Genomic DNA, 26,943 nt, shown 5'->3' with positions numbered 1-26,943 from the left:
AGCAACAGCAATGATAATTTATTGAGTGTGTTAACTGAGCGCTTATTTGTGCCAGGTGGATGTTGCTACCCCATCTTAAAGATGAAAACAGTGAAATTCTGAGAGAGCAGATTGTCTGAACATGTCTGTGGACCAGTTGTTGGAGGCAGAATTGAACCGTCACGCTGGTTCTGCCTCCTTGGCCTGAAATAGGAAGGGGCCTGGATGCATCGTGGGAGCAGCCATAGAATCTGAATATTCCCCTAAAACCACAGACACAGACACACACTGGGAAACCCAGGTCTCGGGCTGAGTTGTCACTGGAGCCAGCCAGGGCTGTGCGGTTGGGCTGGAGCATCAGCTCCTGTTCCTCTCCTTCTTCTTGGTTTGGAATCAGCTCCCTTCCCATTCTCAATGTGAACATGGAGGAGAGGGGAAAGGCAGGGTCCCCTGTTCCCTTGCATCGTCTGTAATGAGCTTGGCCAGCCCCTCATGGGTTCATTAACCGGAGCCACCAGACGGAACGGGAGCCCCAGCTGGCAGTCGGGATAAGCAGGCAGCTTGACACAGTATGAAAGTCTAATTAGGGAGTGGGCCAGGCCAGTGCAGCTGGTGTGGGCCCTCCGCACGATGCTAATGTGGTGGTAGAGCCCCCAATGGCTTTTGGAAGCGGAAATCTCTAGAGGATGTCTGGACTTGCCCTTTGACCCCATGGCCAACCAGCACTGACCCCTGGCTACCTCTTCTTTGGATCTCAGCACACAGGGTCTTCATCCTTACTGTCCAGAGAGTGTCTATCTCTGTTCTAGGTAGCCTCTCGGGGCCTTGAGGGCAGGGTCCCGGTCTTGTCATTTTATTCCCACTGCAGTCAGCCCAGTGCTGGGCAGAGATGGGGTGTTTGCCAATGATTGGGAGAAAGGGAGGGAGGGGATTTACTCAGTCTATAAAATTCACTCTGGCTGAAAGATTTGGTTTAGAGAGGGAATTGATTTGTTCAAGATCTCACAGCAAATTAGTTGCAGAACTGGGATGGGAACCATCCTAGTCTATTTGGCTGCTATAACAAAGCACCATAGACTGGGTGGCTTATAAACAGAAATCTGTTTCTCACAATTCTGGAGGTTGGAAGTCTGAGATCAGGGTGCCAGCATGGCTGGGTTCTGGTGAGAGCCCTTTTTCGGCTTACAGACTGCTGATTCTCCTTGTATTCTGCTGTGGCAGAGAGCAGAGCGATGAAGCAAACTCTGGTGACTCTTATAAGGGCACTAATCCCGTTTGTGGGGACTTCACCCTAGGATTTCATCTAATCCTAATTACCTACAGAGACCTCACCTCCTCGTACCATCAGATTGGGGATAAGGTTTAATATAAGATTTTGGGAGAACACACACTCAGTCTATAACAAGAACTCAGGTCTCTTGGCTTTAAGTCCAGTATTCTTCCTTTCGCAGTGGGCCCCAGCTGCTCCCTACACACCTAGACAATAAAACATCTTACAGTTGCCCAGGAGGCTCTCTGTCCAAAGCTAGACTTACCTGTGTGGCACATGATTCAAAGAAAGGCAGGTTGAATATTGAGAGAATAATACCATCACATGTTTCTTTTCTACCATTACATATTTCTAGTCTAATCACACCCTTTTCAAACACTCTGCCATCTTTGCTGTCTTATAATCCTGATGATAAGCCAGGAGCATAGAGAGGAGCCAGTGGTTTTTATCTCAAGCCAGCAGAGAGCCAGACAAGCCGAATGGCTTATTTTACAAAGGAACCCCAGCAAGCTGTTGAGTGGGAAACCCCACAGTTCCTGACTTCCAGCTTGGTCTCCTCTCTCCAGGAAGCCACGTCAGTCATTTATTTGAAATGCATGTAATGAGGACCTCTTATTTTCTTGGACTGTGCTCTGTGCTGAAGACACAAAGATTAACAAGACAGAGTCGCTGCTCTCGGACATGCTCTCCTCTCTTGAGAGATGGAGCACATGGCTTGGGTGATGCCCGTGGTTGGTATGATTGGGGTAGGCACCCAATCCCTATGGTTCTCCTCTTTGAGCCCTGCCACCTGCTTGCTCTGCAGGCCTCAGTGTTTAGATGTCACTTTCTCCGGAAACCTATCTTGAGTCTGAGTCTGACCTGGTGCTTCCTCTGTGTGCCCATGATATTTTGTACCTGTGGATTTGCTTATTCAGCTAATATTATTGAGCCCATGCCATGTGCCAGGCCCTGGTTTACGGCGGTGAAGAAGACAGACTTGGTTCCTGCCGTGGTGGTTTAGCACCTAGTGGAGGAGCAAAAGAAGGACTCAAACACAAACAATAGAAAAGAAAGATGACACGTCGTCAAATGATTGCTAGGATGGAAGTAAACGTAATAGGCCGTGTTCTGGTGATCTAGTCTATGTAACAGCAGTACCCCCCAAACTTAATGTATCTCATGATTTGGTGGGTCAGGAATTTGGACAGTGCTCAGCTGGGTAATTTTTTTGCTTTATGTGGCATCAACTTGGATCACTTGGCGATATTCAGCTGGCGGCTGCTCTGGGCTGGAAGGTCCAAGATGGCTTCACCCATGTACTTGGCGCTTTGGTGGGGACAGCAGGAAGGCTGTGCTCAGCTGGTGGGCTGTCTCCTTCTCCATGTGGTGTCTGGGCCTCTCTGCCTGGTACTTCAGCCAGGTGTTGGACTTCAGGCATGATATCTCAGGGCTCCAAGAAAGCAGTGGGGAAGCTGCAGTCCTCTTCGAGGTGGCGCTTGGAATGGGCATAGCATCATCATCAGCCCAGGCTCAGCATCAAGGGGATAGGAAATAAAGCCCTCCTCTAGTTGGAGGACTGTCAAAGGATTTGCAGCCCCCCTTAATCCTCCACACTGAGCTAGGATGGCAGTCGGGGAAGACTTCTGGAGGCAGTGGCCTTTAAGCAGAGACCTGAAGGATGAGAAGGAATAGCCATGGGACAGTGTGAGCGGGAGAGAGGCCAGTGGAACTGCTGTTGAGGGTCGAGTGAGAGGTCACTGAGGCATCATAGTAGGGAGTAGCATGATCCAATTTCTATTTTTAAAAGATCACCCTGAATTGAAGGGGGCAAGAGTGGAGCTGGGGAGACTAGTGGGGTGGGTGGGAGTATCGCTTTCCAAGCAGCTGGCAGTGATTGCCTGGGTAACAGCAGAGCAGATGAGAAGTGGACAGATGCTGGGAAATCTTCCAGAGGTAGAATTGGGGAAAAGAGGACTCAAAGATATCTCCCATTTCTGAGTTGAGCAATGGAAGGACTTGAGGAGGGGGGTGAGGCAAAAGCTGCCACCCCTTTTTGTAATTATCCTTTTTCTTGGCTGTCCCCTTTTTGACAACCACTGGGCTACAAGCTTTGAAGTAGCAGAAAGGGTGGCTGTTGACCTGGGGTCCCTCGCATCTTGCATCAGGTTTGGCATATGGTTGGCTCTCACTAAATGTTTGTTGAATTAATCAATAAAGGTCAGATGATCATTAGAGTTGCTCTGGGGTGGGGGTGGGGGAGGTAGGGAAAAGGACATTTACCTTCTGGCTGCCTCAGGAGCTTGGTGAGTCCATTTGGGCTACGGGCCATCCACTTCTATACCTGGAGCCTGGCTCAGTGTTGCTGAGAGGACAGAGTGTGGATTCCCTGATGGGGGCATTGGGACCACAGAGGCTGGAGCACTATTTTACAAAGTGTGGTTCTGACCAGCAGTATTAGCATCTTGTGGTGCTTGTCAGAAATGCAAAACCTGCCCTGCCCCCTCCTCCCCCAGACCTGCTGAATGAGAAACTCTGGGGGTGTGGCCCAGCAATCTGTATTTTAACAAGTCCTCCAGGGTATTCTGATGACTATTCATGTTTAAGAGTCACCTAGTATGATGATTTTCTAGATAATAAATTGTTTACAGCTGACTTTCAGGCCGTGCTGGCCTTCGTGACCCCTCCTCTTCCCCAGTGTAAATCCATATTCCCCTGCCCTTTTCCAGCCAGGCCTGGCCTGAGCTTGGCTTGTCCTTCTTAAGGTCTGGAACTGGGACCCCTTCCTGAGCAGGAGTATGGTGTAGAGTGACACAGGGGTCCCAAAACCTGCCTCTTGGGGAAGGTAGATGTTCGCCATCAAGTTGGATAGTTCTAGGAAGCCAGAGGTTTCCTGGGACTAAGGAAGGGAGAGGAGAGGGAGGAGAGGGAGAGAGACAGAGAGGGAGAGAGAAGGAGAATGAATATGAGTGGAGTTGGGAACAACTCCCACTCTCTACATTAGGATCTGGAAAGCTCTGAGAAGTTTTGCAATAAATAAGCCTGTTGACCTCTTTCTGAATGCTATTTGACCACAGAATTCTCCCTCCCCTATAGTATCAATTAATATTTCCCCAAACTAGCACTCCTTGTTTGAAAAGATCTGTTCTAGACAAATGCCAGATTCCGTCTGGAATACTGCATGCAAACAGTGCTCTGTAGGTGAGGTGACAGAGCCTCTGCTATTCTGACTCCTCAGTTTTGATATCCCTCAGCTTTCAGGGGACATACCTGATAAAAAAATGCTCTCTCAGGCAGTGTAGGTTGCTGCTATTTGGACAGTTGTAAAAAAAAAAAGCAACAGGGAATTCTATTCAAATATGTTTAAAATAAGGGAAGTCAGAATTTGGAAAGATCTGGGAGATGCTTGGCTAGTTAATGCATAATGCTTATTATTCTATGCAAAGGAGGGTTGCTGTATCTCTCAGCTTCTGGAGCAGTTGGGAGGGAGGATTCCAGTGAGTGACTACTTTGATTGCCAAGAATGTGCTTTTGGGGGAGGGGCGTGTAAAGCTTCTCAGATTTTTTTTTACAGAGGTAGCATTTCCCTAAAAAGATGCTATAATATAGACATAGCCCTTCAGGTGAATCCTAAGCAGAGAAGCACTTTCATAGCTGGTAAATTGAACCTATAAAAGTGCAAAGGATTCAGAATGAAAAGGTTTACTCAGAATGAGGTGGGGATAATGGGGCAGGCCCTCCAAATGGGGTTCATGTCTCTATTCATAGCTACTACTGTTACTTTCCAGAGCTGCTATTCTATTAGTACGGTGTGCAGTATGGATTTTTCCTGGCCGCTTGGTGTCTGTGCGTTGAAGGTGTTTAGTCTTCCAAACACCTCCACATCCACATTACCACATGCCAATGGCTCTACTACGTGCTTTTCGTGCATTGTCTCATTTTCACAGTAAATGTTATGACCTTTGAGGCAGGTGCTCTCTCTGTATTTCTGGTTGAAAACATTGAGTAATGTGTCCAGAGGGACACAGCTAGAGCAGGTTAAGCAGCATAGCTAAGATTCTAATCTTGGGTCATCTTGCTCCAAAATGCAAAACTGCTTCCAGCTGCATGACTTTGGGTATGTCCTCTCACCTCTCTGGGCTGGTTTAGTGTTTCCTGACAATCACCCATTAGTCCAGGCCACACCGTCCTTGTCTGGGCATCAGGGGTTCCCTCCTTTCCTGCTTGTCAGCTCCTACTCATCCTATCAGGGCCAGCTCAGAGTTCGCCTCTGGGAAGCCCCTGCTATTGATCCCAGACACATAGTGATTTGTGTGTTGCTCTTACGGGGCTTGGGGTAGATTATCAAGGAATGTTCCAGTTTGTAGGTCTGGTTCTTCCATTTCAGTCTGCTAGCTGCTTGAAGGCAAAGGACCATTTCTAGTTTCTCTCTCTCATTTAATAGAAGCTCTATCAAAGTTTTTAAAAACCTTTTAAACATTTTTAGTTATATCATTTTTTTATTTTTCAATTACTGTTGACATACAGTATTATAATAGTTTCAGGTTCACACCCCAGTGATTAGACACTATATAACTTACTAAATGATCATCCCAACAAATGTAGTATCCATCTGACACCATACATAGTTATTAGAATATTACTATCGTCCCTATGCTGTACTTTACATCCCATTACTGTTCTGCAGCTACTAATTTGTACTTCTTAATCCCTTCACCTTTTTCATCCAACTCCACCCAACCCTCCCCCCCTAATCTGGCAATCATCAAAATGTTCTCTGTATCTATAAGTCTGTTTCTGTTCTGCTTGTTTATTTTGTTTTTTAGATTCAATTGTTAATAGATATGTATTTATTGCCATTTTATTGTTCATATTTTTTATCTTTTTTTTCTTCTTCCTCTTAAAGAAGACCCTTTAACATTTCCTGTAATACTGGTTTGGTGGTGATGAACTCCTTTAGCTACTTCTTGTCTGGGAAGCTCTTTATCTGTCTTTCGATTCTAAATGATATCTTTTCTGGGTAAAGTAATCTTGGTTTTAGGTCCTTGATTTTCATCACTTTGAATATTTCTTGCCACTACCTTCTGGCCTGCAAAATTTCTGTTGAAAAATTAGCTGGTTGTCTTATGGGAGCTCCCTTGTAGGTAACTAACTGCATTTCTCTTGCTGCTTTTAAGATTCTCTCTTTATCTTTAACCTTTGGCATTTTAATTATGATGTGTCTTGGTGTGGGTCTCTTTGGGTTCCTCTTGTTTGGAACTCTCTGCACTTTCTGGACTTGTACGTCTATTTGATTCACCAGGTTAGGGATTTTTTTCTGTCATTATTTTTTCAAATAGGTTTTTCAATTTTTTGCTCTCTCTCTTCTCCTTCTGGTACCCTCATTATGCAAATATTGGTATGCTTGAAGTTGTCCCAGAGGCTCCTTACACTATTCTCATTTTTTTGGATTCTTTTTTCTTTTTGCTCTTCTGATTGGGTGTTTTTTGCTTCCTTATCTTCCAAATTACTGTTTTGATTCTTGGCTTTATCTACTCTACTGTTGATTCCCTGTAAATTATTCTTCATTTCAGTTAGTGTATCCTTTATTTGCAACTGATTCTTTTTTATGGTTTCCATGTTCGTTTTTTATGCTGTTGAAGTTCTCACTAAGTTCGTTGAGCATCCTTATAACCAGTGTTATGAACTCTGCATCTGGTAGATTGCTTGTCTCCATTTCGTTTCTTTTTCTGGAGTTTTATATGGTCCTTTTGTTTGGGACATGTTTCTTTGTCTCTTCATTCTGGCAGCCTCCCTGTGTTTTTTTCTATGTATTAGGTTGAGCTACTACATCTCCCAGGCTTGATAGAGTGGCCTTATATAGTAGGTGTCCTGTAAGGTCCAGTGGCACAGCCTCCCTTATTACCCAAGTTGGGCACTCCAGGTGTACCCTGATGTGTGGGCTGTGTACACCCTCCTGTTGTGGTTGAGCCTTGATTGCAGTTGGCAAGTCAGTGGGAGGGATTAACACCCAGGCAAATTGGCTGCAATGACTGGTTTCAACCACTGACCACCGTGGAAGATCAGCTGTTCAGGGCCCCACCCCATGGAGCAGGACTTACTTCAGGGGCCTCTGGTGCCCGCTGAGTCTGCCCCTTGAGTGTGTAGCTTGTAGATATGGTTGAGTGGTGCTTCAAAATGGTCTGAAGCTGTCTACCAAGTGCTCTGGCTCTGGGGCTTCTTGGGAGTTGCAGGCCAAGGTCAGCTGCCACTTGTGTTCTGCCCAGGGCCACCTGGAATGAGCTATAAAGTGATCTGAAGATGTCTGCTGCTTGTGCTGGGCTTGGAGGTGTCCAGGCAAGGCCAAGCTGGGAACCAAGGCTGACTGCTGCTAGTCCTGGGCCTGCAGCCACTTGGTGAGTGGTGTAGGATATGCTGAGGCCAGATTTTGCTTGTTTGAGAGATTTTAGGAAAGTCTGAAGCATGAGCCAAGACAGGCCATTCTATGGAAAAGACACTGGAAACAGCTTGGGTGGGCCTGCAAGTTGGGTGGGGCAGGGTCTCAGGGACTCACCAGGGTGGGCTAACAGATTTAGCCAGGTTGATGGAGACTCAGAAATGGTGCTGGCCTGCTGGCTCTGTGTGTGTGTGGGGGGGGAGGAGGGTGGTCTCAGAAAAGGAACAATGGCCTCAGCCAGCACTTCTGTCAGGGAGAAAGCTGCCCCTTCAGTTCTTGTCCTGATGCCAATTCAGTTCCTCCCTGTTTGCCCCTGGTGCCTTTCAAGCTGCTGCCCCAGCACTGGAGCTCAGAGGGAGTGAGTCTGTGTGCTGGCCATTTAAGAGGAATGCCTAGGACTCCAGAAGCCTCCATTTCCCTCAGCCACAGTCCCTGCTGGTTTGTACAGCCAGAAGTAATGGGGACTTCTCTTCCTAGCACTGGAACCCTGGGATGGGGAGGGTGTCTGGTGTGGGGATGGGACCCCTCACTCCTCAGTGGGGACCTCCATAACTGAGCTATCCTTCCCAAATTTTATCCTGCTGATGCAGGACCAGCCCATTCTGCATCTCTGCCCCTCCTACCAGTCTCAATGTGGCTTCTTTAAATTCCTATTTGTAGGACTTTCATTCAGCTTGATTTCAGGTGGTTCTGAAAGGTGGTTGTTCTGTAGTTAAGTTCTAATTTTGATGTCTCAATCAAAGTTTTTTTAATAACTTAAAAGTCCAAATTACGACAAAAAAGCTTTCTTCAAATACATGAAGAAAAATAGGCTTATTTTGTGCAGCTGCAGGAGAGAAGTGAGGTCCAAAATAGCATTTTCAGAGAAGCCAACTCCAACCTAACCTTGAGAACATTCCAGGAGCTAGAGCTGCCCAGCACACAAAGGGCTGCCTTGGAAGGTGTGAGTTGCTAATCTGTGGAGGTGTATACTCAAAGGCTGGGTATTATAGGGGCACATTTCTGTAAGGTGATGGATGGTCAGACTGGATCAATGCTCCTCAAAATGAGGGAGGGATCATTAATAGCACATGAACCATAAATATTGAATTATCTTTTCAGTTCCCTTTCCATCTTTGTGGTTGCCTCCAAGAGAAAGTCTCAGTTTGGTACTAGTGTGTTGCTAATGCCGCTCTACTCTCCCTTTCTACAAATTGAGGACAGACCTCTGACATCAGCATCTGCCTGGGACTAGTGATGCAGTTTTGTTTTCCTTAAACTTACTTTTTCAGTCACCTTTTATTTATGCCAAGGGAAGCTGGGTTTTTTAAAAATGTTATTTTAACTAATACCAGGGAAAGTCCTTTAGAAATATGCTCAGTTAAGTAAAAAAGGTTAGCCAACAGAGAGGTATTGAGTATGGTGGTGTGTGGGAATGGCAAAAGCCCTGAAGCCAGCAGGACGCCCCTGGGGCCCCTCCTAGAAAGTGAACATTGTTCATCGCAACCCCCTGCATCCTCCAACTTCCTCTTTTCATTTCTGGGAGGGGTTTTGAGGCGGGAGGCTCAGCCTAAAGAGTGGTCTTTGCAGTGGCTACAGCCCCTTTTGTTCCTTCCAGTTTTTTCTTCTGGTCCTTCCCCAGATGCCACCCCAGGTTTCCTGGGATCCTCAGAGACTATAATCAGCGACTTCCAAAGTATTAACTAGACTTGATTTATTTATGTATGATATGCTTGATACACGTGACACAAGCATATCATTTAAATTTTATTCTAAAATGAAAAGTAGATGTTGTAATAAAGGAGATTTTACCAAGCTGTAATAAGCAAGGATTTAAATTTGACTCGATTCCATTAAGCAAATAGGATAATCATGACCTTTGATGATTATACAGTACACTTTGCATAGTGCCTCCCAGACGTTAGCTGCTTAAATCCTCCCAATATCCTGTTGGGGTTCGGGGGTATCAGGGAAGATGTCATCATCCCCACCCGACTGGCAGGGGAGAAGGCCAGACAGGCTGATCCTGGCTTAAGATCCTCAGCTAACCAGTGAAAGAACTAGGCAGAGGAGCCATGGGCCAGGGCCCTTCCTCTGCCTAGCACTGTACTCACTACATGGTACACCCATTTTGCAGGAGAATAAACCAAGGCAAAGAGGGCTTCGGAAGGAAAGAGAAGATGAGGTTGACCAGGCATTGCCTGGAGGCAGGGATTTTCATTCTGGTACCAAGAATACATTTAGCAAGTCCAAGGGGAGCTCAGAGGTAATACACTAGACCCAGTGTGCCATCCCTTTGAGGTACAAGGGAATAATTCTGCCCCAAGGTAGAGGGGAACTCACAGGACCATTTGTACTGGGCATTGCAGTACATGTAAGAGTTTGCAAGGGGGAAGGTAGTAATGAGAGGAAGAAAATCAACATTTGTAGAGAACCTACCATGGGCCATACATCTACATGTATACAGCAGTCATTGGATTTTCCCAACAGCCTAGTGAGGTGCTGGTGGTAACAATAGTGATGATAATAATTATTTTTATATGCGGGGTTCGGTGCTAATAGCATCCCACGAATTACCTCATTTAATCCTTAAAATGCCACTGTGAGGTAAGTGTTATCAACCCATTTTATAGATAAGGAAAGAAAAGGCTTAACTAAGTTGCCAAGTTCATGCAACTGTAGAAGGACAGAACTGGTATTTGAACTCCAGCTTTGACTTCATAGCACCCCAGCATGGTAAGCAGAACCTGCTTCAGCCAGGTGACCTAATGGATGTCCTTCTGCTTCTGAATTACTTTGTCTCAGGGCTGGCATCAGCGAAAGGCAACTTTTAAGTCAGTGTATTTCAACTGGCATGAAAGGGGCACCCCTGCCTGGAAACCTCATGCCTACTGTCTCGCACAAAGTAGCTCTGAGGCAGAGCCCCACATCAAACTCTTCCCCATCACCCAGACTGCTGCTCTGCTTCCCACCTGGCCTTCCTGCCCCTGTGACCACATCACTGGCCCACTTAACACCTTCATTCAGCCTTGACCTGTGAGGCCCTTGGTGATCCGGCACAGCTAGTTGCCTCTGTTTCCACTGTGCCCTGCTTCACCCATCCTACTCAGATAGCCTCAGAAAAACCCACGCCTGACTTCATAGCTTCACACCCACATTTCCCTCTGCCTGCAGGATGCTCTTATCTCTCTTTGCCCTTTTCACCTGGCAAACTCTTATGTGTACTTCAAGGCCCAGTGCAGATGTTCCTGTGACTCTCCCTTCACCCCGAGGCAGAATTAACCACTACCCCCCCCCCCACTTATTCCTCTGCTATCTAATTCTTCACAGAGCATAACATAGTAGACATCTGTTACTCTCCCCTGCAGCATCTTTCCCCCCTTCTTTTGATAACAACATCTAGATTTTCCTCTGGGGAATCATCCCTGAGCAGTGGTGAGCCTGTGACCAGCATTGCATCATCTTGGCCACAGAGCTTTAATCTAGGGACATGCATTTCCAGGCTTTTTCGTGGAACACTTGGGGAAAAGCTCTCTCTCTGTGGGGATTACTAGCAGTCAGGGTCTTTTTGTTCTGGAGAGGGCCTACCTAAGAGTGAAGCCAACAGAGAGAGGAAAGCAGAACCAAGAGATGGAGAGAGTAAGACTAGGTCCTGATGACATCCTTTGAGCCCCTGGATCCAGCTATGCCTGAAGCCAACCACCTCCTATTTCTTTATATTTTTTTATTAAAATTTTTGATCCTTTACATTTTCCCTCTTCCCATTACTATCATTTTTGCTTAAACCAGTCTGAAGTATTTCTGTCACTTCAACTAAAGGCTTTCTGACCAGTAGCCATAATTCTTGGTTGGTGTTAATCTCCTCTAATAGATTGTGAGCCTTCTCAAGGCATATCTAATCATCTTTTTAATCCTCTGTGACTAGCACAGTGCCTAGCACATAGCAGACACTAAAAATATTAGAAGAGTGAGTGAATGAATGAATGAGTGAATTGGATTCTGCCAAGGGCTCTGGAAGGATACAAGGAAATATAAGAGATTGTTGCTGCCTTTAAGGGGCTTATAGAATAGAAGTAATTGAGTAAAAATGAGCTCTTTAGTGTGGGCCCTAATGCAACATGACTAATGTCCTTATAACAAGGGAACATGTGGACATACACAAATGTACAGGGAGAATGCTATATGAATATGAAAGCAGAGATCAGGGTGATGTGTCTACAAGTCAAGGAACACCACAGATTTCCAGCAAACTACCAGAATCCAAGGAAAAGCCATGAACAGTCTCCTTCACAGCCCTCAGAAGGAACCAACCTTACCAACGTCTTGATCTCAGACTTCTGGCCTCCAGAACTGTGAGACATTGCATTTCTGCTGTTTAAGCCACCCAGTTGTGACACTTGTTACAACAGCCCTGTGTACAGCAGGACCAGCCCAGGTGGCCATCCTGTCCTTTAAGGACTGGCTCCTGCAACCTCTGGGGCCTGTCTTCAGCCCTCCCCCTCCCCTCTACCCTCAGGCCACACTTACCTCCTCTCAGTTCTAGAACATACCCATGCTCACGGAGCCTTCACACTTACTGCTGGGAATGTTCTCCCTATCCCTGTGTTGTGTTGAAACCTACCCAAGCTTCTGGTCCTAGCTCATCCTCTAGGCACTTTTCACCTATTCAGCCAACTGTGTGCCCAGCCCTGTGTGGCCCCAGAGACCCAGTGGTGAACAGGACATATGTAAGCTAGAGAGGAGTCAAATACCAGAAACAATGTAAATGAATAAGACAAAGTTCAGGCATGGTAGTGCTGTAATGACAATAGAATAGGGTGGTGTGCTAGAGATGGGGGGTACTGCTGGGGGTCAAGGAAGGCCTTGACTAGAAACATCTCAGTAAGGTCTCAGTGACAAGAAGGACCAGCATGGTTAACTGACACCCACCTCTACCTTCCCCGGGTAGACTCTCAAGGCACCAGGCATTTTCTTTCAAAGTCCCTCTGCACCTCTGTTGCAATTTCCTCTCTATTTATGTGACTATTTGATTGACACCTGAGGCCTGCAGTGGATTATAAACTCCATCTCCATGCATCAGGGAGCATGCTCACTGCCTGGCACAAAAGATGGCACTCAGTTAATACTTGCAGAATTAATGATTCATGCTCCAAGATAGGGTAATTAATTCTATTTCCTGCTTGGGGCAGCTTAAGTAGCAAGAGGTTAACCACACCTTTTTGGCCCTATATATAAGGGAGCACTTTTCAGAGGCAGCTTTGCTGGCAAATGCCCAAGCAAGCCCAATGTAAAGCCCAAGACTGTTCTGGAAGGGAGCAGAAAGCCAGAGCCAGGGACTTGGTGTCTAGGGGATGGTGTCAGCTGTAGGAGCTCACATTCCTCCCTGAGGGACCACGGTCCTGGGGCAGTAGATTTGGACCCATCTGCAACATGGGATTCTGCAGGTCTGGAAATGGGTTCTGTTTACTAAGCAGAATTTTCCAGCCCCCAGCTGAGAAGCCAGAGAAGCTGGCTCACTGCTAATTTCATTTTCCTAGCTCACCAGTTTGGCAAGGCCTCCCTCCTCTAGCTGCATCTTGTGGAGCCTCAGACCCAGCTCCCCTAGCCAAGAGAGAAAGCTGTGACTCACCAGAAATTTTCATTGCGATTTTCTGGCAAAAACGAAAGAAAGAAAAAATATATATACATATATATGAAAGTTCTCGCATTATGCCTTAGCTCAGCAGCTTCCACCTGCTGTGTAGATGTGCAGATGCTAGATTGGAAAAGTAGAAAGGCTGCTCAAGATGCACCTCAGATGAGAGAGCACAGGTCCAGTTTTTTTCATTTTGACATCCTCCAAAAGTGTGGCTGCAGCAGGCAAAAATGGCTCTCAGGTCCAAGGGGTCCCACTTCCAAAAAGGACAAGTAACCCCTGAAAAGGGAAGGACAAAACTGAAGGTCCTCAAAGGCCAGTGTCCAGCTCTGCCATCTGTGGCTTGAGTGCTTTGTTCTGCTGTCCCTGAACAATCCAGAAGGCCGATCCATGTGCTGGTCCTGCAGGTGGAAGATCTTGCACCTACCCCCTTCTCTGCTTTGTTTTCTGGGCTCCAGCCACATTGGCCTTTATTCGGTTCCTTACGTTCACCGAGTTCCCTGCCCCTTAGTGAGCCTTTGTCCATTCTGTTCGCTCTGCCTGGGACTCTCTCCCCCATGTCCACACTCCTGATCCCCTTCACCTTGCTCTTTCCAACTCTCCCTTTAGAGTCCAGCCGAAAGACTCCTTCCTCAGGGACACTTCAGTGACCCCTGAGGTCTGGCCAGGCCCCCTTGTTATGGGGTCTCATGGCACCATGCTCTCTTCTCTAGCACTTTCTGCAGTTTAACTTCACACACATTTGCTGAACTCTCTGAGGCTTATCGCCTCCCCCGCTAGACTGTGAGTTCCATGGTGGCTCCCGTGCTTGTCTTTCTAGCCCAGGTGTTTCCATGTGGATGTTCCATAAGCCCTTGAGACACGTTGTGTTCAAATAAAACTCATCATCTTCCCTCCCTGCCCCTCCGCTCACCTGCTCCTCTTCTTCTCAGCAAATGCACCTCTGATCTCCCTGGGGCCCAACCTGGAAAACTGGGGAGTGGTCTTGAACATCTTTTTCTCCCTCCCAGCTCCAACCCTAACCCCGTTCAGTCTCCAAGTGCCATCAGTTTACCACCTAAGTATTTCGTGGACCCCTCACCTTCTCTCTTGGCTCCTGCGAGCCCATCTTCCTCATGGTAGCCAGAACGAGAGTTTGAAAATTCAGTTTTACTCTTTCACTCCCCTGCGCCAAACCCTTCTGTGGCTCCCCGCTGACCTCAGGACAAAGCTCAAACTCTCTAACGGACTTAAAGGCCCTCGGCTTTGTGGCCTCTGCCTAATTCTCTAACCTCGTTTATCATTCCCCCCAAACCCCAGAACACCATGCTGAAGCCCCCCTCAGCTATGTTCAGCTCACCAACATGCTCTCTCTGGCCTCCACCTGAGCCTTTGTTCATTATATTTCTCTACCCTGAAAACTCTGCCCTGTAAAACTATTCCAGCCTTTAGTTCTCAGGCTAGAATCTGCTTCCTCCAGGAAGCAATCCATGTCCACCTCACCACCACCTCCTTTGCTCCACAGCCTCCTTCTCATCATTTATGAGGCTGTATCATGGTCTTGTTTCCTTGTGTGTGCCCCCCCCCCCCACTCTAGAGGAAGGCTTGTGGGATCAGGGTTTTGCCTGTTCTGGCGTCTGCTGCATCCACAGCATCCAGCTGTGCCTAGTGCATGTACGCAGACAGACAGTGCAGAAATGAAAGCCCGAATGAACCAGGACTTCATCTTCCCAGCAGCTGCTTACTTGGGCAAGTGCTTGGTTGCTTTTGGGTAGCTTCCTCCTCTGTGCCTCCACTCATTCTGCCTCCCCTCGCAATTCCATCTAAGGCTGTGTTGCCTCCTGCCCACAGCTTCTCATAGGGAAAGTGCTGTCCTTTCTGCTCTTTCTCTTATACAATCTTTCTGACCAGGTGGCCTAATTAATGGCCCCTCAGCACTTCTGTACCCTTTCAAGATCTCCCCCCCTTCCCAAAACTCACCTCTGGTTGTGACTGCCATAAATTTTGCACATTTAATTCCCTGGTGCTGTTCAATTCTCGCATCCTAGGCTGAGATAAGCCACCAAAGTAATTTAGGTAACAGCTTAATTATCTCATCTCTCCTTTACTCTAATCTTTCTATTTCCTTCATCGCCTAGGAAGCAGTGAAAAATGGGATCTGTAAAGTATTTTCTGCCCAAACCTGTCTCTCCCCTTGCAGTTCTTATCTTGCTTCATGCCATCAGCATCCACCCAGTCGCCTGAGATCTGAGCCTCAGAATCACCATTACCCCTCCTTCCTCTTCTCTGTCCAGGATATCTGCAAGATCATCTGCTCTCCTGTTGAGGAGTCTCAAGTCCAGCCTTCTCTGGCCACCACTCAGGCCCTCATTATCTCTATTCTCCTGGACTAAGCTCACCTCCTGATTGGTCCTCTTGTCTCCAGCCCCATGCCTATGCCCACACCCATCCACCCATCCACCATCTACTCATTTATTCACCCACCCATCCACCCATTTACTTACTCTTCCATCCACTCATCAATCCATTCATTCACAACCCACCCATCCTCCCATCCATCCATCCATCCATCCATCCATCCATCCATCCATCCATCCATCCATCCATCATCTTTCCATCCTTCAATCTGCCCTCAAGGATCTTTCTAAGACACACATTGGTTGGATCATACATCCACTTAAATAACTCCCATGACTCCCCATTGCCCACAGCAGGCATTTTTAACCCTGGATACACATTAGAATCTCCTAGAGAATGTTTCAAAAAATACCAATATCAAGGCTCTACCTCGAGAGATTCTGTCTTAATTGGTCTTGGATGGGACCTGGGTCTCGGTGTTTTTAAAAGCTCCTCCAGGTGATTCTAGTATAACTCAGGTTGAGAACCATGTGGCCTAGAGGATCAAGTCCCAGCTCATTAGCTTGGTGTTCAGTGCCCCCAGCGCCCAGTCAACCCCCCTTAACCTTTCTCCCAGCCCCATGTCCTACCAGTCCTCTCCTACAACATTTGGAATTCTTGCTCTGCTGAACTACTTCTCTTTGTATCCTCAGTTCCCTCTGCCCACAATTCCATCTTTCTCTGCCTCTCTATTTGGAAAACTCTCACACATCCTTCAAGACCCAGCATGAATGTGACCTTTTTTATGGGTCTCTCTTTCATAGCACCTCCTCTGTGTCAGGCACGTTGCTGGGCACTGGATGTGGTCACTAAAACAGAAACAAGCCCTAGTCTGAAAGAATTTATAGGTGCCTCCACCACTTGACAAGGCAGGTCTGTGTCAGGTTCCTCCAGAGCCCACCTGAGACCCGACAGAAAGTAAATGCTGAGGGATTTGGGTGGAGTGGTTGAATTTTAGTGTTCTGGCTTTTCCTCTAGGCTATAAGCAAAGGAAAAATCTGTTTGTTTCTCCTAAGCAGCATGTCTCCTCCCTTTTTGTTAGAGTGTCCAATATATCTATCCTCTGTCTAAACCAACTTCCCTTCTCCCAAATTCCTGCTACCTACACAGGTTTTTAGCCCATTTTGTGACGGAAAGAAAATACCTCTAAGTCAAACGGCAGGGGCTCCACCTACCCTTCCCAAGCCCAGGGTTGGGCAGGGGAGGGGATGGGGGTGCTGCGGGAGCATGTGGCTTTGAGAGGATGATGCAGTCATAGTACGAGTCAGCAGACTTCCCTTCCTCAGAAACGCTGAGAGTGGGAGGCTGAGAGCACAACATGGCCAGCCCTCATAGGTGCCCACCCTTAGGGCACGGGTGGAGCAGGGCAGGCCTGGGGGACCCTGAGCTGACCACCCTCAGGTGGAGGATGAGCCTCTCCCCCACATCCTGCCTTTCCAACATCTCCTTCCCACCCTGGAAAGCAAAGGAAGGGAAGAGGCAGGGTCAGAGGGCAAGATGGTCACATGGGACCATGGGTTTGATTTTGATTTCTAATTGCCCTTCCCTCTTTCTGCCTGGAGGATAATATATACATATATATATGTATATATACACCCTTTACTGAGGCTAACAGGGAGGTCTTTGAGAGAGATATTCCCCAGTTTCATTTTTTGGAAGTATACTATTTCCCAAGCTCTGGGAAACAATGGTATATAGATCTGTGATTCCCTGACTTGAATATGAATCAGCATCCCCTGGAGGGTTTGTTAAAACCCACATTGCTGGGTCTACCCTCAGAGTCTCTGATTCAGTAGGTGTAGAGTAGGGCTCGGGAATCTGCATTTCTAACAAGACCCCAGGTGCTGTTGCTGTTGGTGGTCTCAGGACCACACTTTGAGAAACCCTGTTTTATCATAATGCTCAGCCAGAAGATGCTAAGAATCTACCCATCATTACAGGACAAAGATTCACTTGCCTTATGTGTACTTGACTCAAAGCAGCTTTCCTTACCCCCTGCCTCAAATACAGAACCTGAAAGCCTTTAGGCCCATAGTCCTGGGGGAGGGCAGAACAGTTAAGAGCCTGAGGGGACCCCGGGGTTGGGGGAGACAGGAAAGGGAAAGGCAAGTCTCCACATTTTGTTCTTCCAACTGCATAGTTCTAGAACTCATACAAGTATTTCAAACACAGCTGGTTTAGTGTTGCTTAGCCCGGGGAAAGGCAGCTTCTTCCCAGAAGGGAGAGATGCATGTAGCAAATGCCATATGCAACGGGAGAGTAGATGGGGTAGGACTTAGAGTCAAAGACCTGAGTTTGAGCCCCCAGCACTGCTCTGTGACCTTGGGAAGATTGCTTCAGCTTTTGTAGTATCCGTTTCCCCAACTATGAGTGTGTTAGAGTAAAACCGAACTTGAAGGGGCCCCGTGAGGGTCAGAAAACCACAGTGAATGACTGTAGAACACTGTCTAGATGACAGTTCCAACGAAGCCAACCCAGGCTGTCTTGGTCTCCACAGGAAGGACCAGTACCTCCTCTCGCCGGTGAACTGCTGGTATCTGGTTCTGCATCAGACCAGGCGGGAGAGCCGAGACCATGCGACCCTCAATGACATCTTCATGAACAACGTCATTGTCCGCCTCTCACAGATCAGTGAGGATGTCATCAGACTCTTCAAAAAGGTGGGCAAGCAGGCCACCTGACCTGCGTGGGTCTTTGCCCCTAGGCTGGCTGTGGCAACACTGTGCCAGCCAGGGTGGAATGTGGTTTGGGGATATGAGACCAGGAGGGCAGGCGTGTTGAACGGTGCAAGGGGCTGAGGCTGGACTTGGCATCCCATATCCTGAGTTTGAATCCTGGATATGGCTGGTGGCTCAGCCACTTTAGCATCTACCCCCAAAATATAAACCTTTTCAGGGTAAAGTAAGTGGTACATGTTTGTTGTAGGAAATTTGGAAAAATGGAGATGGGTACAAAACAAAAGTTAAAATTACCTACAATGTTATCACTCAGCAGTAGTCACTTTGGTGTCACAGGTATTTCTTTATGCAAATACATTTTCTATGAGTGCTCATATTTATACATTTTCCAGTATACATATGCATTTTCCCCAATGATCAGACTGCATATGATTTTGCAGTCGGCTTGTGTCACCTAAAAAAATTATAGAACACTTTATTACAGAATTTCCCCATGTCAATAAATATATTCCTATAACCTTTTTGAATGATTAATAATATTTTATTATATAACGCACCCTAATTTATTAACCAGTGTCTTATTGTTGAACACAAGTTATTCTATTCTCTTACTCTTAGAAACAGTGCTTCTGTGAGCAATGTTTTTATATATATATACCTTTGTATATTCACTCCTGTTTCCTAGGATCAGTTTCTACAATGAGAATTTTGGGGTCAAAAGTTTACTTATTTTTAAGTCTTTCAACAGACTGCTCTGTTGCTTTCAGAAAGGTTTTACCCACAGGAAGCGGGGGTGAGGTGGGGGGGGAGCAGTCACGATTTATGCCCCCGAGGCCTCTGTATTCCAAGCTTCTTGCACAGTGCCGAGCAGTCACCAGGTGCTGTGTAAATGTCTGTGGAACTGAACTCACATCTGTGAACTTCAGTTTTCTCATCTGTAAAGTGGGCAAATCAATTAGTCTTCATGAGCCTTATCCTCTTTGTTTCACAAACGGGGTTAAGATTGCTACTTCCCAGCGGCAGTGTGAGGGTTAAAGGAACAGAGAAAAAGGAAGGTGTTGAGAAGTGGTTCAGGGTATGGTCTTTGGGTCTATAATTCTTGAAATTCCCAGGGTCATAATCCTGGTTCCATCATTAGCTTTCCATCATTAGTCTTTGGGTTTGTTCCTTCTACTCTCTGTGCCTGTTTCCTCATTTGTGGGATAGGGATAGAAATACCCACTGGACAGTTGGGTGGCTAAGTGCTCAGGAAAGCAGGCTATTGTCATACGAATGTAAGAGGCTGTTACTACTAAAATAATCCAGCTCATTGCTAGGTGCCAATTTTAGGCATTAGGTGACCTGGGATTTCTAGAAGCACAAGGAATAGGCCAAGTTGGTTTGAAATATAATAATCTCTGCATGGTCTGTATTAGGATTGTCCACTCTGAGGATGACTTCTATGGCAAAACTGTAATCACAAGCTAGTTGTGTCCTGCCACACAGTATGCTCTGGTGTCCTCCTGGGGCTGTGTTAATGAAACATAGTCTAACTTTAATATTTGCATAAGCAAACATAATTAGGAAGGTAAATACAGTGCAATAAAAGAAACTCACACAGCGCTTTGCAAAGCCACACTGAAGTGATTCAGGTCACTTGGTCCCATCACAAGCCTCTGCCTGCTGCCACTGTCACATCTTTTTTCCTGGGTAGGAGTGACTCAAAGAGAAAGGGTCATCAGGGCCTTTAGGAAACGAAGGGTCTTTTTCCTGAGCTGAGCCTGGGGACAAGTGAGATAAATCTTTTCAGTTCTCATTTAGGCTGACAGCAGCCTCACTTGTGATGGAGGTTAACAGGGTGGAAAATAATGAAAAAATGTCTACAGCTGAGCTCCTGGCTGCCTTGTTACCAGGCCTGTGCCTGTGGAACAAAGGAAACGCCCCAGCCCCTGTGGGCTGGGAGAGAGACGGGGACAGGGCCTCGCTGGCTGAGTTAGCACAGCGTGGCCCCTTTGTGTCACATCAGTTATAGATAATCTCGGCACTGAGCCTGTGCTCCTTACATAATAACTGTTCCTGCAGGCCTCATAATGACTGCAGGGCCGATGTCTGGTCAGACTGGGGAAGAGGCTCGGCCCTCACCCATTTTGTAGATGAGGAGGTGAAGCCTGAGAAGCTGCAAGGGGAACCCAGACTTGGTAACTTTGGGCCTGTTGTCATCATGGGCAGGAGGCAGCGTGGCTAGGCTTTGGAGTCGCAGAACTATCTCTCACTGACTGTGTGACCCTGGGCAGGTCTCCCTGAGGGTCAGTCTTCTCATCTGGGAGGTGGAGATGGTGACAATGTCTACGTCAGGGGCCTGTTTCGAAGAGTTGATATAGGCCAGGTATCCTTCCTGGGCTTGGGCCTGGGGCAGCTGCCTTGATTATCAGCTTCTCAATGATGCAAGATGCTATTTGACTTAATAGCTACCTTTTCATGATTCTCCATTTTCCCTTTTGTACTGGAATCTATTCTTATGACCATAAGAAGCACTTCAAATTCCAGAAGCCATTATAGGATTCATCTGGTCAAATGGACTTATGCATGTGGATGGCCCTTGCTTTAAGCGTGAGGTGTGGGTCCACCATAGCAGAATGGAACTGACGAGATCTTAGAGGTCATTGTAGGGGTCAGGACTCTTACAATTGCAAACAACAGAAACCCAGTTCAGCCTGCTTGAAGGAAGAAAGGGAATTTACCAGTTCTCTAGAGCCAAGCTTGGCTTCAGGCATGGGGGACTTTGAGGGCGCAAAGGAAATCAGGCTCTCTGCAGCTATGCTCCAATTCCCTGTCTCCCTTTTAGGGGGGACAGTGAAAGGCTCTTTTGTAGTCAATTTCTCTCCATGTGATGACCAGATGTTCCCTGGCAGTTCCAGGTTTACATTCTACGTGCTCCAAATTCGTTTGAAAATGAGATCTCCTTTTTCCTAGAATTGGGTCTTGTGGGCACTGATTGGCTCAGTGTGGGTCCCATGAGCACTCCTGTTGCTGTACCTGTGGCTGGGGGTTGCAGTGTGGACTGACCAGGCCTGAGAAACACACTCACACCTGAAGCCAAATGTACACTCAACTTCACCTGATGCATGGGACAGAGAATGGGTGAGGGGTGGTTCTCCAGGAAACACTGATGTGCAATAAATCAATAGATGTCTACTAGGCTTTCTGTTCCAGTCCTTTTATCATCCTCTATGAGAGTGATCATCCTCCCTCTGCTAGATCTCCCTCAATAAAGGGCATTCATTACCTCTTAGGACAGCCCATTCCATTTGGGGATAGCTGTGATCAATCGAAAATTCTCCCCAATGTTGAGATGAAATCTTACAGAGTTTCCACTCACAGCGCCTGGTCATACCCTTGAGAGCTTCATAGGTCAAATTCACATGGAAACCTGTCAGTTGCTCGAAGACAGAAATCACGATCACCTACCCAGGACTTTCCCATCTCTGAGTAAGCATTCCAGTTCCTTCACTCATGCCTCTGTGATTTGGCTTTGTTCCCTCCCCACTTGGGATACTCTCCCTGGGTCACTCTCCAGGTCTTCTCTGACCCACAGAAGTTAATATTCAGGACCATTCAGAATACTCCAGAGAGGTCTGGCCAGCTAAGATTAGAGCAGGGCTGTGTTGACTCTTCATTTCTAATAAGGAAATCTATGAAGGCAGTTTGCCTTTTTCATGACAGTCTCATCACATGGTTGACTCACTGAACTCTCAGCTCAAATCCCAAGGTATTTTTGTCCAACTGTTTTTTAATCTAGCCTATGAATTCTGCACTTAGGTTTTTCTATATTTGCCCTTTTAAAACTTTATTATATTAGATTCTGGTCAAATGGGATCAGTGTCTTTATTTAAGTGATTTTTCAAGCAGCAATGGGATAACTTTTCCAAGAGATCCTAATTCCTCCTCTGTGGGAAAAGCTTGTTTGTGGGAAAAGCTTGTTTTATAACTTCTCCATATCTTTCTTCTTGGTGGTACCTTCTTTTATGTGTCAATTCTTTGGCACTGTGTTTGATTCTTATTTACCTTCTTAGCAGAGGAGTGGGACATGGGACAGAGAGTTGAGAATAAGATACAGTTAAGGTGACTTTTGAGTTGAGTACTGAAAGATAAATAGGAGCCTGCCAAATAAGGAAAGGAAGTTGAGAGTTCAGTGTTAGGAGAAAGGCAAGAGCACAGTGGGTACAGCATATCATGTTGGCGGTCCAAGGCAGCTCGGAATGGAGTCTGCAGAATGGCGGTCCACAGCTGAATTTGGTTCTTCAGGGTAATCTGCTTGGCCCTCACTATGTTAAGAAAATGAAATCAACATTTAAAAATTGTGGGGTTTTATATAAAAATCAGGATTTTGTATTTCTCTTAAAAAATCAGAAGCTCTGCCAATACCAGATCCATGAGAGTTCATACTTGGCGATACTTGGCTGGTACTGAGTAGCTGCTGGCCCTTTTAGTCAGGGCACACTCTCTTCCACTGCACCAGGGGCCCTGCTGTTGTCCAGTGTAGGACACCTTCCTGGCTCCTTTATTTTGCCTCCCTGGCCCTTTATGCATTTGAATTTGTGGCCTCATCTTTAAACATTATCTACCAGTGGTTGGTTTGTCAAGTTTAGCTTCAGAGTCACCTGGGGGACTTGTTAAACATAGATTGCTGGGCTCCACCCCCACAGTTTCTGATTCAGTAGGACTGAGAGAAGCCTGAGAATCTGCATTTCTAACAAGTTCCCACGTGATGTTGATGCTGCTGGTCTGGGGACCACACATGGAGAATGACTTACCTAGTCCAACCTTCTTGTTTTCCAGGTAATGAAACTGAGTGCCCCCCCCCCCCCCCCCCGGTAAGCTCAGAATCTGGCCCCAAAGGCAGGTTTTGAACTCCAGGTCTGGTACTGAACCCATTACCCCCTGTGGCACAGCAGTGGGAGGTTCCATCTGCATCCTGCTTACTCTCCCTTCCTGCCCCAACCATTTCTGAGAATGGGCACTGAAGCCCATTTCATTTCCAGTCTCAGCTTCCTTAACAATAGCCACCCATTATTCTATGCTCTGACGCTTGCAGAATTTAATTACTTGCTGGGCAGTGAAGTGAATTTGATTGTTGGAAGCTGCTGTGTTCTGGAGGAAGCACTAATGAGGAAAGACTCTTAGCAGAGAAGAGGGGGCATTTGGGGGGCTTGTGTTTGAAAGCAGCCATTCACTGTGTGTCAGTAAGGGCTTGGTCTTCAGTGAGCTTTTTCGTTCCCACCTCGAAGATGTCTGTCGCATTTCATAAATAAATCAGGGCTTTTGTGTGCAATAATTGCTTTGCTTTGTAACCAAGATCAAAAGCACCAATGGCCTTGAATTCAAAGCCAAGTTTATTTTTTATTATTGGGTTGAAGGAGAGAGTGAGGGTTTGCATGCTGGAGGGTCCAACTATGAGGTCTGCAGGGAGAAAGAGAGAGAGAAAGTGGGCAAACTGCCAAGGCATGAGGGACCTTCAACCAGTCTCTTCCATATCCCAGGGAGATGAAGTCGTGAAGTGCTCACTCTGCTAGTACAGCCTGCTGAGCTGGTCACCATCAGGCATTCCAAACTCATTCAATAAACATATATTAGTACTATCATGACAGTAGGTGAACAGTAATTATAGATAACAAACAATTAGTGAGTGCTTACTGTGTGCCAGGCTCTGGGCTAAGCATTCTATAGACATTTAATTCTTAAAGGAGAGTAAGATGCTGTCATCACTTAATTTTATAGATGAGAATGCTGATGCTAGTGTAGGTGGAGCTGGAATTGCAATCTAGATTTGTCTGACTCCAGTGCCCAGTGGTAAAGGCAGGTGCTAAAGAAGACAGAGAAGCCAGTCAGACATGATGCCCTCTCTCAAGGAGCTCACAGTGTAGAGTGGAAATGAGACACTGTTTGAGTGCCATTGGATTGGTAAAGCAATCCTAGGTGCTGGCAAGAATGTGGAGCAGCAGGGGCTCTCGTGTCCTCCTAATAAACCTCTAAATTCATCTAGCCCCTTTGAGAACAGTTACTAGATACTTCTAGTAACAGTGAAGTGAAGGCAGAGATGCATACCCTGTTACCCAACAATTCCACTTCTAAGTGTAACCTAAAGATGCTTTAGTATATCTGTGCGCACACATGCAAAGCCCCATACAAGGATATTTGCTGCAGTAGTGTTTGTAATAAAGAAGCAAAGAGAAATCACCTAGATGTCCTCCATGAAGGGAATGGTTAAGTAAGCTATGGATAGTCATACAATGGAATGTTATACAATAGTTCAGATGAAGGAACTAGATCTACATGTATCAATGTGGGTAAAACTTGAAAACACAATGTTGGATGAAAAAACAAGGATCACCATGATATTTTTATACAATTTAAAACATAGCCCGGCCGGGCGTGGCTCAGCGGTTGAGAGTCGACCTAGGATCCAGGCGATCGGGGTTCGATTCCCGGTCAGGGCACATGCCCGGGTTGCGGGCTCGATCAATGACTCTCTCATCATTGATGTTTCTCTCTCTCTCTCTCTCTCTCTCTCCCTCTCCTTTCCTCTCTCTGAAATCAATAAAGATATATTTAAAATAAAATAAAATAAATAAAACATGAATTAATAGTTTATATTGTTCATATTGTTAGACACCTGTCTGACATAAAGCTATCCAAATGTTGACTGTGTAAGAATACATACCAGCTTCAGAATAGTAATTGAGGTGTGGGGGAGTAAGAAAGGCGACGAAGAACACTTCAGCTATGTCTATAACATTTTGCTTCCTAAGAGTAATTTGGAAGCAAAAATGGGAAAATATTAATAGGTATCTAATTTGGGTGGCATGTTCTTGGTTGTTTGTTATTGTGTCCTCAACTCTGCAGCATGTTTCAAATATTGGGGATATTTAATATTTAGATATTTAAATACCAGAGAACTGAAATTAAGAGGGAGGGGAGTGAAGACAGATTGAGGAGGCCCTTGTGTGCCAGAATGAGAATCTGGGCTTTATTTTCTAGACATTGGAGAACCATTGCAGGTTCTTGAATAGGGAGCGACACGATCAAAGTCAAGTTTAAGGATGATTAATTTGGTGTATTTGATGGCTTTGAAAAGAGAGATGCTCAACTCAGGGAGAGTAGTTACATGTTATTAATACATATATATGAATATACAGATTAGTGGTGGAAGGTAATAGGAGCCTGGGTCAGGGAGGTTGATATGGGAATATAAAGGGAGGAAGGGATAGATGCGTGGTGGTTAAGCGAGTGGATGAATGAGTGGATGGGTAGATGCATGGGTGGGTGGGTGGACTGATGGATGGATGAGTAGATGGGCGAATGGGTGGAAAGGTGGGGAATAGATAGGGGGATACATGGCCACAGACATTTTTGAAATGCCAGTGCAATCTTCATTACATCTTATTCACAAACAATGCAAATGAAATTGAAGATAAGGTTATAAAATGACAAGGAGTTTCAAGAGATGTCTCAGGTGAGTGATTCAGCAATGTGATCAGTAATGTTTTAATCCAACAAATGAGCCAGACAACAACCAGATTCACGTTGAAGATTGTGTAGAGAGGGAGAAAAAGCTCAAAACTGAGTGGCCTCAGGTTTTCGTGGATATTGATTTCTCAGGAAGACGGCTTTGTCGTGTTCCTCAGGACACAGACTCTCCACTGCCGCATGAACCTTTCACTCCTTATCTGTAAGAGATTCGTGGCAAAATAAACAAACAAAAAAACCCCACCCAAAACCCCCAAAACATAGGCCAACGTGAGGGGCATAGTCAGGCAAGATTACTCCTGAGTATGTTCTGCCTCTGCAGAGACTCAGCCCAGCAGTTCAGACCATCTCTCCTTCTGCCTTAACCTGGAGGCCGGGCTGGAATTTGGTCACAAATAACAGGAGATTATTGGCACTGAGCACTGCATGTTATTTGATATTTACGATGATCTAAAGCAGAGCCTTGTAAATATCAGTATGCTTTTTATGCTAAGGCAGAGGAGTATCCATGTTTTATAATTATCTTGGAATGTTGGCGGGGGGGATTCTAAAGTCATGTAGAATGCTAGCTCTCCCAATGGAGGAAGCAGAGTGGAATGGTTGAGGGAATGACATTTACTAGCTCTGTGATCCCGGGCAACTAACTCACTCACCCCCCTGAGCCCTGGTGTCCTGATCTTTAAAGTGGGGTTAATGATAGTGCCTCCTATGAAGGGGCTGATATTAGGCTTATGTGAGGTATTACCTGTAAAGAAGTTATCATTGTGCCTGGCACATGCTAAGATACCAAGAAACAATAGCCATTATTGTTATTATTAACTATAATGATAAGTATTATTATTAGTAATAGTACCCAGCACTATTATTAACAATGATAACTATTATTATTAATAATGTCTAGTATTAGTAGAGATCTAAAACACCCAGCCTGACCACATCAGGTCACCTGTTCATAGCCATCCCAAGGTATCTTCGGACTTCCTCAGGCCTGTTACTTGAAGCATTTCTGAAACTGAAGGCTTTCAGTGCGAACAGAATCCCAGAGAGATGCTGGGTTGCAGGCACGATGCTAGGCTTCTTGCCTCAGCTCATTGCTGGGCTTCAG

General features: G+C 46.1%; 1 protein-coding gene across 4 annotated transcripts in view; it reads left to right on the top strand.

Annotated features, from left to right (window-relative positions):
• The window catches only part of SRGAP3 (SLIT-ROBO Rho GTPase activating protein 3), a 218,864-nt gene that overhangs the window by 109,904 nt on the left and 82,017 nt on the right, over positions 1 to 26,943 (top strand). For all 4 annotated transcript variants that reach the window (XM_081160007.1, XM_081160010.1, XM_081160008.1 and 1 more), the window contains exon 3: positions 18,152 to 18,314. In XM_081160007.1, the coding sequence (XP_081016133.1) occupies positions 18,152 to 18,314 (163 nt within the window). The remainder of the gene's footprint in view (positions 1 to 18,151; positions 18,315 to 26,943) is intronic.

This window comes from Miniopterus schreibersii, assembly GCF_964146895.1.
Source record: "Miniopterus schreibersii genome assembly, chromosome: 15".
NCBI lineage: Eukaryota > Metazoa > Chordata > Mammalia > Chiroptera > Miniopteridae > Miniopterus > Miniopterus schreibersii.
The sequence above is the reverse complement of the archived record's forward strand: the minus strand, read 5'-3'. Positions and strand labels throughout refer to the sequence as shown.